The 13,243-nt window shown below is 38.5% G+C and overlaps 1 protein-coding gene across 1 annotated transcript; it reads left to right on the forward strand.

The window, feature by feature from the left end:
* Positions 1 to 7,479: 7,479 nt before the first annotated feature.
* LOC138878186 (uncharacterized) lies at positions 7,480 to 9,651 on the forward strand. The gene is made up of 5 exons (XM_070157852.1): positions 7,480 to 7,687; positions 7,757 to 8,016; positions 8,059 to 8,243; positions 8,490 to 8,751; positions 9,328 to 9,651. The coding sequence occupies exons 1-5, from the start codon at positions 7,480 to 7,482 to the stop codon at positions 9,649 to 9,651; spliced, it is 1,239 nt and encodes a 412-aa protein (XP_070013953.1).
* Positions 9,652 to 13,243: the final 3,592 nt, after the last annotated feature.

Below are 13,243 nucleotides of genomic sequence, written 5' to 3' on the forward strand. Positions count from 1 at the left end.
TGGTAATTTTAGCACCTATAATATGTTTTCGAAGATCACAAGATATAAGTCGTGTACCGTTGCATAAACATTCACATAAATCTAAATTTTGTAACTACATAACATGACAGTTCTTTTTCAAGGCCAATTTATGGGGAGGTAAACCAGCAGGATGTAAAGTATGCAAAAAAATTCTTCATATTGACTTTTATCATTTGCTTCAATAGTCTCATCAAATACAACATATGTTTTAGGATCAACGGGAAATTAAGCTATAAGCAAATCATTTATTTTATCAATAAAGTCATTTTTGGTTGTCAGAATTACACGCGAAGTTATAGAAAATGCATTAGAAAAACATGTGTGTAGATCTGGATAAGTAACTCTGAACAAGAGATCTAATGATTGATTTTCAGAAATGAAAGGGATAACAAACAATCAGGGATTTCAATTTTGTCATGGCTATTTGTTTTTTCTAGTCCATTTTCAATTCTCATCAAATACTCACAAAAGGTAGGATCTGTCTTTGCAAGAATATTCTTTTATAATCGTAGTTTTTCGAGTTGATTCCAAAGTTCAGATATAATAAGCTTTCTTGAGTAAAATCTTTTTTTTCACTCCTTGTAACGACCCGACTGGTCGTTTCATGAGTTACCGCCCCGTTTCCCCCACTTCTGCTTCCTTGTATGTTGTTCAGCTGTATTTTATCATATCATATTGGTTGTATTGTGTTCGGAGTGATCTTAGAGTGGAATGAGACACTTAGACTCTTAAGTTGGTTATTTAGTTGGTAAAGTCAACCAGAAATTGACTTGTGGGAAAATGATCTCGAAATTGGATTTTTATGATTCGGATAGCTTTGTTAGGTGATTTGGGATTTAGGAGCGTGATCATAATGTATTTTGGAGGTCCGTGGTAGATTTAGGCTTGAATTGGCGAAATTGGAAATTCGGCATTTTTCGGTCGGCAATGAAAATCTTGATATCGGGGTCGGATTGGAATTTTTGAAATTGGAGTGGATCCATTGTATCATTTGTAATGTGTATGCAAAATTTTAGGTCATTCGGATGAGGTTTGATAGGTCTTTACATCGTTTGCGGAATTCGGAAGTATTGGAATCCTTAGACTTGAATCCGAGGGTGATTTGATATTTTGATGTTGTTTTGAGTGTTCCGAGGGTTGGAACAAGTTTGAATGGTGATATGTGACTTGTTGGCATGTTTGGTTGAGGCCCCGAGGGCCTCCGGATGGATTTGGGTGGTTGATGGAAGGTTTAGATTTGAGTTGGAGTTGCAGATTTTGCTGCTTCTATTGTTTCCGCACCTGCAGAGTGGGGACCGCAGGTACAATGATCGAAGGCACGGAGGGGAACCACAGAAGTGGATATTGTCACAGGAGCGGAAGGATTAACCGTACCTGCGAGCCCGCAGGTGCGAGGCCTGGAGCGCAGGTGCGGAAGTTGGTGCCTTAAGTGAAATCCGCAGAAGCGGAATCGCAGGTGCGCTTATGGGACCGCAGGTGCGGAATCCCTGGGCAGGAACTATAAAAGCCTCACTTCGTGATTTTCAGTCATTTTTCATCATTTTTGTGCGATTTTGGAGCTCCAAGCCGGGAATTCAAGGAGGAATTGAAGGATTTCAGTGAGGTAAGTTGCTTGGGCTTTGTATTTGGTGTTTGCGATGAATTATCCACTACTTAATCATGAAATTAGTGGGGAATTTTGAGTGAAATTGAAGGTAAGGGATTGAGTTTTTGTAGAGCTTTGAGTGGGGATTTGAGGGTCCATTTGAGGTCCGATTTTGATGTTATAGGTATGTATAGACTCGTGGGAGGATAAGAATTCTAGTGATGTGATTTTTATCTTGTTCCGAGATGTGGGCCCGGAGGTCGGGTTTGGCCAATTTCGGGATTTTGAGTTAATTTGATTATTTTTGCTTGGGCTTGTTCCTTTAGCGTGTATTAATGATATGATACTAATTTTGGTTAGATTTGGAGAATTTGGAGGCCGAGTCGAGAGGCATTGCGGGTTAGAGGTCGGTCCGGTTTGAGATAAGTAATGACTGTAAATATTGTCACGAGGGTGTGAGACCCTGGATTTCGCATCGTTTCAGTACTTTGAGGTGATGCACCTGCTAGATGACGAGCGTGGGGGCGTGCACCGTTGGGGATTGTGACTTGGTCCGTCCTGTACGACTATTAAGTCGCATATTTCACTGAAAACTATTTGATACTATTGTGCTTTGGGCTGAATGTCATATTTGGGCCTCGTGCCAACTGTTTGGACCCTTAGGGGCTTTTTACTACCATTCCTTACTGTTTTTATTTAATATATTGTGACGACCCGACCCGTCGTCTCCTGTAATTCCGTCTCGTATTCCCCGTTATATGTTTATTCATGCTTCAATATGTGTACTTGGTGAATTTGAGTCAATTCGGATCGAGTTTGGTAGAAATTGGGACAAATAGTCTCTTTAATGAAGAATTAGTTTGGAAAAGTCAACCGGAAGTTGACTTGTGAGTTAGAGGTCTCAGAATTTATTTCCGATGATTCGGTTAGTTTTGGGGGATGATTTAAGGATTGGTAGCGCGATCGGAAGTGAATTCGGATGTCCGGAGGTCATTTTGAAGTCATTTGGCTAAGTATAGAAATTTGAAGGTTTTTGAGAAAAATTCGACCAGAAGGGGAAATTTTGATATCGGAGTCGGAATGTGAATCCGAAAGTTGGTCAAGTCCGTAATGTCAAATGTGACTTGTGTGCAAAATTTGAAGTCATTCCGGAATGATTTTGGTAAGGTTTGAGACACTTAGTCTCTTTTAAGGAAGCTTAAGTTGGAAAAGTCAACCGAATATTGACTTATGTGTTAGAGAGCTCGAAATGCGAATTTTATGGTTCAGATAGCTTCGTTAGGTGATTTGGAACTTAGGAGTGTGTCCGGAATATTTTTGTGATGACCGGTGTAGAATTAAGCTTGAATTGGCAAAGTTAGTATTTTGGCGAATTCCGGTTGATATGTGAGATTTTGATCCGAGGGTCGGAATAGAATTCTGAGAGTTGTTGTAGCTTCGTTATGTCATTTTGGACTTGTATGCAAAATTTGAGGTCATTCGGACGTGGTTTGGTTGGGTTTTTGATCAAAAATGGAATTTGGAAGTTCGTGAGAGTCATAGACTTGAATCCGATGATGATTTGATGTTTTGATGTTATTTTGGGTGTTTCGAAGGTTGGGACAAGTTTGAATGATATTGTGGGACATGTTGATATAATTGGTTAAGGTCCCGAGGGCCTCGGGTAGATTTCGGAAGGTTAATGGAATGAAATTCGGACCAAAAAGAAAAGAAAAAGCTGCAGAAATTCTGCTGCAATTTTCTGCAGAAGGTCTTTGGACTGCAATCGTGGAGCGTACTTCAGAGGCCTATATCTTTTGATCTACAAGGATTTTTGAGATGGTTTAAAAACGAAAGTTGTAGCCGATTATGTCTAGTTTCCAGAAAGCTAAAGAAATCGTAATTTGGACATCTGTAGAGAATGTTACGTTCGATTGAATATGACTGGTGGAGCTCGTTCTCCAGAATTTTCTGATTCGGGGAGCCTAATTTAGAACCTCATATCTAGGGATATATAAAGAGTTATATGGTGTACAACCTATCAAATTAAAGATCTTCGAGTCTAGTTTCTAAATCTTTAAACCGTTTGTCATTTGGATACTTATACAAGACGTTATGGGTGTTTAAACAGAAGGTGTCCGACAAGAAAATTTTTTAATAGGATGTACAACTTGTATAGCACAAGTGCAAGGTACAACTCGACGAAGCACGGGCAGATTCTTTTAAACACGGATTTGGCTTATTTCTTTCATTTCTTTCATTTGGCTTGGATTATTTTGGAGAGAATTTCAAGGGGGATTTCATCAAGCATCAAAGGTGAGTTGTTTCTACTTATTTTCAAGTTAAATACATGGATTAGAGCTGAAAACTCAAGTAAATTATGGACAAAAATGGTAGTTTAGGGTTTGAAACTTAAGAGAATTAAATGGTGATTTGAGGGGTCAAATGAACTCCAATTTTTGTGAATTTGGTATGTATAGACTCGTGGCGAGATAAGGGTCGTATTGATGTAAAAATTTCTGAATTTCAAGACGTGGGCCCGGGGCTCGGGTTTTGCTAATTTCGGAATTTTCGACATTTTTCGAGTCTTTTCGATTTTAGTTAGGATAGGTTTTCTTAGTTAGGATAGGTTTTCTTAGTCTTATTCTTATTCTAGTTTAACTAGGATTAGTTTTCCTTAAACTTACCAATTTTACTCATTGCAAGGCTTATTTAAAGAGCTCAATATGCTGAAAATAAAGAGGGGTGATTAGTTTTTCTAAGTTTGTGCTTCAAAAATGTGATTGATATTTTATTTCATTCTTCTTCCTTGATAGATTTTAAATGTTCTTGCCTTATATTTTGATGGTCTAACAAACTTACTGTTAAGAACCAGATAGGGAACCTGACCTATTTGGACTATACTGCAAGCTTAACGAATCCCAACTAAAGGTGAACTGCTATGCTTCAGGAGCTAGGAACCCAAACAAGGATATGATAGCCTTGTAGTTTCCTTATCACAGTATAAGTCAATTGGTCACAGCTGGAAATGAAGTGAATGACTGTACGGTTTTTGCCGCGCTGCACTGTCTCCAGCAACGCCCACTCATTCTCTAACCAAATAAACTGCTCACATCATTCCAAGTGATATGATCAAGGTGTACCTACAATGAGTTTATACAAAACATCACTTGAAGGTTTCAGTTTCTCATTCAAGTTTCTTGCCAAAACAGAGAAATCAATCCTCACAAGCTTGAAGAACAAAGTTGAATGCAACTACGGACCAGTTCCTAAAAGATAGCTTGTTGTTGTCCTAGTTGAGTTGTAACTTTGTGATTGTACTTATTGTATCTCCTAAACTGCTTAGCTAGAAGCCTTTGATTAGGAATCCTCTTGTAAATCGTAAACTCCTTGAGTTTATGTTGTGACTAGATTTAGTCATAAGTAAAAGTTTTTGTAATTGTAGAGTTACAAAGTGTCTTGTGGTGAGAGCATCACAAGTTAGTAAAAGCCTTTGTAACTAGCAAGTCACAAAGTGGCTTATGGTAAGAGTACCACAAGTTAGTTTAGTAAATCCTTTGTAATGGAGTCATTGCAAAGTGGCTTGTAATAGGTTCTTTACAAGTTAGTGAAGTTAAAAGCCTACAGGTGTAGGTTGTGGTTTTTTGATCCCCTTGTGTGGGATTTTTTCACGTAAAAATCCTCTGCCTTATTTACGTACTGCTTCATCAGCATTCTCAGCAGAATCTCGTAGAGGACCAGGTAATCTACAGTTTGGTGGACTCACACAAACTAACAATTGGTATCATAGCAGGTTCCTCCTATTAGGCTAACACCTAGGAAGGATCCTCATGGCTGCTCCACCAAATTTGGAAGAAGGTTAATCTACATACCGACCACCCAAGTTTAATGGTCAATACTATGGGTGGTGGAAAATAAGAATGCACGATTTTATCATGGCTGATTGAGTTATGGGATATCATATGCGATGGTTCTTATGTTCCAACCAAGGTACTAGAAAAACTTCCATTTTCAATGGAAAAAACCAGCAAAGAGTATACTGAAGCAGACAAGAAAGTTGTGGAGAAGAATTTTCGTGCCAAGAAAATTCTGGTATATGGAATAGGACCTGAAAAGTACAATAGAATCTCCACCTGCGGCACTGCCAAGGAGATATGGGAAGTTTTGCAAATAGCTCATGAGGGAACTACACGAGTAAAACAGTCTAAGATTGATATGCTCACTACCGAATATGAACTCTTCAAAATGAGGGACGATGAATCCATTCAAGATATGCACACAAGAATCACTTCCATCATAAATGAGTTACACTCACTTGGTGAAACTATTCCCAGAAACAAGCTAGAGGAAAATCCTCAGTTTTCTGCCTAGCTCTTGGGAAAGCAAAGTGAATGCTATCACTGAATCAAAGGACTTACAGGAGCTGACCATAGAAGAGCTGATCGGAAACTTGAAGACCTATGAGTTGAAGAGAAAGATAGACAATGAAAGAAGAGAACCAAAGAAGGAAAAGAACCCGGTACTTAAAGCTGACAACAATGATTCAAGTGAGGAAGACAGTGACATGGCTTACTTAACTAAAAGATTTAAGAAGATGGTCAGAAGAAATGGAGAAATGCTAAAAAGAGACAGCTCTAGCAGACCAAAAAATTGTGATCGTTGTTACAAGTGTGGAAAGCCTAGACACTTCATGAAAGACTATCCTCTCTTGAAGCAAGAATTCTCTAAGAACTATCATGAAAAAACAGCTAAGACGAACCCGGTTCCTTTCAAGGACTTCAAAAGAAAAATATCCACTGACAATATGATGAGAAAGGCTCTTGCAGCATGGGGGGATTCCTCTAGTGCGTCTGAAGATGAACCTGATACTGGTGATAGTTCTATGATGGTAGTTGAAGGCGAGGAGACTGGACATGACTCAACTTTTACTTTGATGGCTCAATCTGATGATGATGAAGACAATGGCAACAAAGAGGTAAATTTCAGGGATGTTAAGAGAAATCTGAAATTCTATTGTCCAAAAAAACTCATGTCTTTAGCTGATGTATTAATCACCGCTTTTCATAGTCTTGTGGAGGATAGGGATTCTTTGATCTTAGAATTAGGAGAATTTGAACAAACTAGAGATGACTTAGTGGCTGTAGTTACTGACCATAAGAAAACCATTGAAATCCTTAGAAAAGAAAAGAATGATCTGTTGGTAGAAATTACAGACCTAAGGGAAACAATAGTGAAACCATGGACTAAGTCAATTTTGCACATAAGCAGAAGTTAAACGTGAATTGAGAGCAAAATAGCAAGGCAATTTTGCAAGCAATTTATGTATGATTCAAGTGTGCAAATCTGAAGTTACTTGAACCAGATAGAAGAACCAGTTCCAAGTGTATATCTTTTATTCTAGTTTAATTGTAGTAGGTGATTTTACAATGTACCTTTCAGCTTATTTAGAAGCAATTATATTAGGTACTTAGAGTTTTCAAGTTAGAGTTAACTTGAAGTTGTCGCAACATTTGAAGCTGTGTGCCATAACGGGATTAGAGTTAATCCTAGATTTACAAAAGAGTTTTTTGTAAATGCAGTTTTTGGCTCAGTGATTTTAGTGGAGAGTTTGGGAAAATCCTATTGGAAGGTAGGTCGCGGTTTTTTCACCTTTTGAGCCAGGTGTTTTCCATATAAAATCTCTGTGTTCTTTATTTTCTGTATTTATTATTCCACAACAGTAGTAGATGGAAAACATAGAAGAACCAGGTCCTTCTATAATCAACCTAGGCGAAAATTAGGTACCACACAAATCACCCCCCCCCCTCTTCTTGTGTGGTATTGAAATATAAAATATCAATTGGTATCAGAGCAGGTTTTCCTTGAAGAGGCTAACACCTTAGGAACAGATCAAGATGAGTGCACCACCTGGAAACTGGGAAGGACAATCCACTGCTAGGCCTCCATTCTTTAATGGCCAGTACTATTCCTGGTGGAAGAATAGAATGAGAGACCACATCATAGGAGAAGACTATGAATTTTGGAACATTGTTACTGATGGTCCCCTAGCTACCACAAAGAAGAATGTTGAAGGAGTGGACATGCCAAAGACAAGAGTTAACTGTACTGCTGAAGATTTGAAGAAATGGGAAAAGAATGCCAAAGCCAAGAAATGGCTTGTGTGTGGACTAGGTCCAGACGAGTATAGCAGAATTCAAAGTTGTACTACTGCTAAGGATATCTGGGACACCCTACAAGTGGCCCATGAAGGAATACCTCAAGTGAAGAGATCAAGAGGAACACTGTTGTATTCTCAATGTGAGAATTTCACCATGAAGGAAGGTGAAACCATCCAAGCTATGTACACAAGGTTCACAACACTAACAAATGAACTTAAGTCTCTTGGAAGAATTATCCTTGAAGAAGACAAGGTTGAGAAAATCTTGACAAGGGTCTTGCCAGTAACTTAGGAAAGCAAAATCACTACTATTCAGGAATCAAAGAACATTGCTACTCTTAAGTTGGATGAGCTGATTGGAAATCTCACTGCCTATGAACTGAGAAGGAAAACCAGAAAGATGGATGCACCCAAGAAGGAAAGAAGCCTTGCTCTTAGAATATCTGAAGGTGCAGACTTAGAGGATGATGAAATGGCTATGATCATAAGGGATTTCAAGAAGTACCTAATGAGAGGAAAGGGTTCTTCAAGAGGTGCAACCTTCAACAAACCAAGGGCCCCTGAAAAACAGACCAACGAGGGCTGCTACAAATGTGGTAAGACTGATCACATGATCAAGAATTATCCTCAGTGGGAAATTGAATGGAAGAAAGAAAGGGCTGAATGAAGAAACAGGAAGAAAGAATAGGTTCAACCCAAGAAGAACAAAGGATCAACAAAGGCTGTGGTTGCTTCTTGGGGAGAAAGCTTATATGAGGATTCAGAAGATGAAGCTGGAGATGAACAAGCACGTATGGCCATTGGAGAATCATACGATGAACAAGAGGTAAGTGTGATTCATCTCAAAGACAAGATTAAATTTTTGTCTAAAGAAAAGCTATCTGAATTACTGTTAGACTTCATTGATGAGTCTGAGGTCATAAACAATGAGAAGGAACAGCTGTCTAGAGAATGTGTGATCCTAAAAGCTAGTGCAAAAATCTGGAACTCAGGGCTAGTGAAAGTGATAGTAAAAATACTGAGTTGAAGAACCAGGTTCTTGAACTTGACACCATTGTCTTAGAACATAGATTTGAAAATTTAAAACTGAAATTAGGAACAGGTAAAAAGAAAGCTGATTACACACACCTCACCTTAGAAGAAAATCTAGGAAAAATGAAAGATGAGTTGTACAAGAGAGATGAGCAGATAAGAGTCCTAAAAGAAGATCTAGGCAAGGTGAAGCATGAACTAGACAGAACTTACAAATGGAATAAGTCCTCTGATGCACTATCCTGGCTACAAGAGCATCACAGTAGCAATAAGAGAGGACTTGGCTATAGGACCCCAGCACCTAAGTGGGATCCCAAAAGTAAGTACATCACACTTCCTGAGAACAAAATCTGCGCACACTGTGGCAAGACTGGTCATTACAAAAATAAATGTAATGCAAAAGAAAAGGCCAGTCAAAAGAACAAAATCTTTGTTCAAGAGAAAAATAGGCTGTCTGGATGGACTAAAAAGAATTTAATTTACCCATTTGCCTATAGAAAGGGACCCAAACTAGTTTGTATTACTAAGACTAACCCCTGATTTCGTTTTGCAGGTCCAAGTGAATGGAAGTAGCCAAATATGGTACATGGATAGTGGCTGCTCAAAGCATATGACTGGAGGTAAGAACCGGTTCCTTTCACTTGAGGACCTAAAAGGAGGTAATGTCTCCTTTGGAAATGGTAAGAAAGGTGAGATCATTGGGGCTGGAAAGGTAGGTAAGACAGACTCACATTCCAATGAGAATGTCTACTTGATAGATGCCTTGAGATATAGCCTAATCAGTGTACCACAACTGTGTGACAGAGGTAACCTAGTAGCATTCATCTCTGCCAAATGTTTTGTGATTAATCTTACCACTGACAAGATTGTTTTGTAGGAAAAAAGAGTTAACAATATTTACATTGTGGATTTGTCCACTCTTTCAGAAAACGAACTCACTTGCTTAAGTGTGTTGGACAATGATCCCCTCCTATAGCACAAAGGACTTGGTCATGCAAGTCTAAATCAACTCAACAAATTAGTCTCCAATGACTCAATCATCCCAAACAAGTCAGCATATTGCGTTAATCCTTAAGTCCATAAAAACATGCATGAACAAGAGGAAGGATTACCTAAAGAGGAGTGGATAATGGAGAGTTAGAAGTATATTGGAGAACTAAGGTGTGTTTACTTCATAAATATATATCTTCATCATCAAAGTGATTGTTGGTGTACAAGCATAGCAATTGATGCAGTCTCAAGAAGAATGTTGATCTCTATTCTTAATTCAAAGTTAGACATGGAGTTGGCTAAGTTTCATAAAGTTCTGACATCAATAACTTCATATCATAAGTTGAAGTTTGAGAGTCAACATACAAAGATTATATGGAAAAGACTTGGTAGAAAGTTGAAACTTAAAAAGTGGGATTTAGTTCGACCACATGCTAAGTTTGCTTACAACGTGAAGAAGCTCTATGATAAACTAGCAAAATGTAACTTAAAACCTGGTGAGCATTGGGTCCCCTTTTTTCCCGCCGTGGGTCTCCATTCCTACTATAGCAAATCTTGTGCCATCTATAGAAGCTGATAGACTTGAGGACGAGTTTTTTTCAACCAGGGAAGAATGATGCAAGATCAAGAATGCTAAAAATCCAAGAAATTCAAGAAGCGAAGAATCCATCCAAGATTAGGATTTCTTTTCCTTAAAGATTAGGATTTCTTATTTCTTGTTTCGTAGTAATTTAATTTTTTAGTAGGATTATATTTGTAGTTCTAGTCACACTAGGATTATTATTTGGTATCCCATTCCTACTAGAATTATTTTTCCTATTTTAGTTAGGATAGGTTTTCTTAGTCTTATTCTTATTCTAGTTTAACTAGGATTAGTTTTCCTTAAACTTACCAATTTTACTCATTGCAAGGCTTATTTAAAGAGCTCAATATGCTGAAAATAAAGAGGGGTTTTACCAATTTTACTCATCACGTTTGCGTTCAAGGGTTCCCGTTCGTAGAGTTTCAGCTCCTCGAGCCTTCGCGTTTGCGGTCAGGTGGCCGCGTTCGTGCAGAGTAAAATCCCTCTCCCCCTGCCCAGGCCCAAAGGCCTTCGCGTTCGCGATAGCAGGTCCGCGTTCGCGAAGGGAAGCACCCCCAAAGCTTCGCGTTCGTGACCTATTTCTCGCATTCGCGTAGAAGGAAAATTCCTTCAGCCTAACTTACCCTTCACGTTCGCGAGAGTCCTTCCGCGAATGTGAAGAACAAAACTCCAGAACACCAAAAACTGAAAACCTGCAACTTTTCTAAGTTTAAAAACCTTCCGAAACTCACCCGAACCCTCGGGGCTCCAAACTAAACATGATACTAACTCAAAAACATCATATGAACTTATTCGTGGAATCAAATCGCCAAAATAACATCTTAAACAACGAATTTAGCAAAGAAATCTAAGAAGAATCTCAAAACTTTCAAAGTATCAAATTTCACAACTACGAGTCCAAATCACATCAAACGACTTCTGTTTCTTACCAAATTTCACAGACACATCTTAAATGTCATATTGAACTTGTACCAGGCTCCGGAACCAAAATACGGGCCCGATACCATAAATTTCAAATATAATCAAATTTTCAAAAATTCTTATATTTTTAGCAAAACAATTTCTTTCAAAAATTCATTTCTCGGGCTTAGGACCTTGGAATTCGATTTCGGGCATACGCCCAAGTCCCATATTTTCCTACGGACCCTCCGGGACCATCAAATCACAGGTTTGGGTCGGTTTACCCAAAATATTGACCGAAGTCAACTTAAATTCAATTTTAAAGGCCAAATTAATATTTTCATCACATTTCCACATAAAAGCATTCCGGATATACGCCCGGACCGCACACGCAAATCAAGGTGAGGAAAAAGGAGGCTTCTAAGGCCTCAGAACATAGAATTTATTCGCAAATCAAGTGATGACCTAAGATCATCACACTTATTTACAATGTACATTTCATGGTGATTGTTTCTTATGTGTCATTCTTTGTCTCTACTCTTATTGTTGTCTTGAATTATGGTAGGACTCTTGCACAAGCATACACGTAGATGAATCACCCATATCGATTTAAGAAGATGGATCCTGATGTTATTGACCATTACATGTACTCTTTTCTAGATCAAACAGATCGCATTTGCGATAAAGGCCAGACTCTGTTTGGTTCGTATTTGCGAACAAAAAGTTCGCTTTTGCAATGGGGGCTTAGGCTAGACTGAGCCGCATTTGCGATATGTCCATTGTTCACATTTTCAATCAAATCGTCGCTGTCACATCCCAAAAACCGAGGAGCGTGACCAGCGCTCAACCGAGTAAACCCGACTGAGCAAGCCTGTTAGGTTTCATTCTATCCAAACTAATTCATGATTAAGTATGAGATGAACTCCATTAATCATACTTTGTAAGTATTTCATTAATAACTTTCATTTTATTTCTGTTAGCAGCTTAATTCATAATTATCAAAATATTACAAGTTTTATAAATCTTTGCCAAATATCAAGATTTCTAACTCAATTCCCCATTATCAAACACCACCCACAACCTGTCTACAGAGCCTCTAAATACAACTGAAGAGTAATATGGAAATGCCAGCAACAAGGCTCCAGCTATACCTCAAAATACAAAGTACATGATAAACAATTGATACAGGACCCCGAAATGAAGTGGGGCTTACCATGTCAGCTGAAAGGAAGATGCATCACTAGCTGCGACCACCACTGCCTGCTATGGAACCACTTACATCCATTTAAAGACTTAGCGCCCCCGGTAAAAGGGACGTTAGTGCCATCGAATAGCACTAGAATGTATAACTAAACACCATTTCATTAGAAAGAACAACCATACAAGAACAAAGAAATCATAAGGATTCAACAAAAGCTTTAAACAATCACCACATCATCAAATAAAAGGAATCACATAGCTTTCACATAATTTCCATAGCTTTAGTTTGGGGAATTTAATACTGTTCATCATCATTCACAATACCACCGCTTTTTTGAGCGGAGTTCGATCACGACCCGATCGGCTAGGTTGCCTTATTTGAGACATGTACCTCAATCACAATCTCATTCTCACTTTCCGGAATTCAATATAAGCACAATACCACCATGTGTGTGGCATGATGTCCGATCACGGCCCGATCGGCTAGGACGCCTTACCAAGGCATTGTTACTTTCTCATTAATCATCTCATTTCAATCTTTATTTCACATATATCAATTCATAGGCACTTAGTGCCACAATTATCACATCATACTTGGCATTGGGCCACATTTCATCACTCACATTCCACATCACTTTCACTTTAAACATCAAGCTTGCAATTTAATATAATGGGCACATATAAGAGCAATTCAAGTTGTAAGCATAGAGAGGAATTCTCATGATTCGACATAATAATCACAATTTAAACTTGACTTAAAATCTAGGCAATTTAGCATACAGTTCACATTCTTCAC

Source organism: Nicotiana sylvestris, chromosome 9 (assembly GCF_000393655.2).
Source record: "Nicotiana sylvestris chromosome 9, ASM39365v2, whole genome shotgun sequence".
Taxonomy (NCBI): domain Eukaryota; kingdom Viridiplantae; phylum Streptophyta; class Magnoliopsida; order Solanales; family Solanaceae; genus Nicotiana; species Nicotiana sylvestris.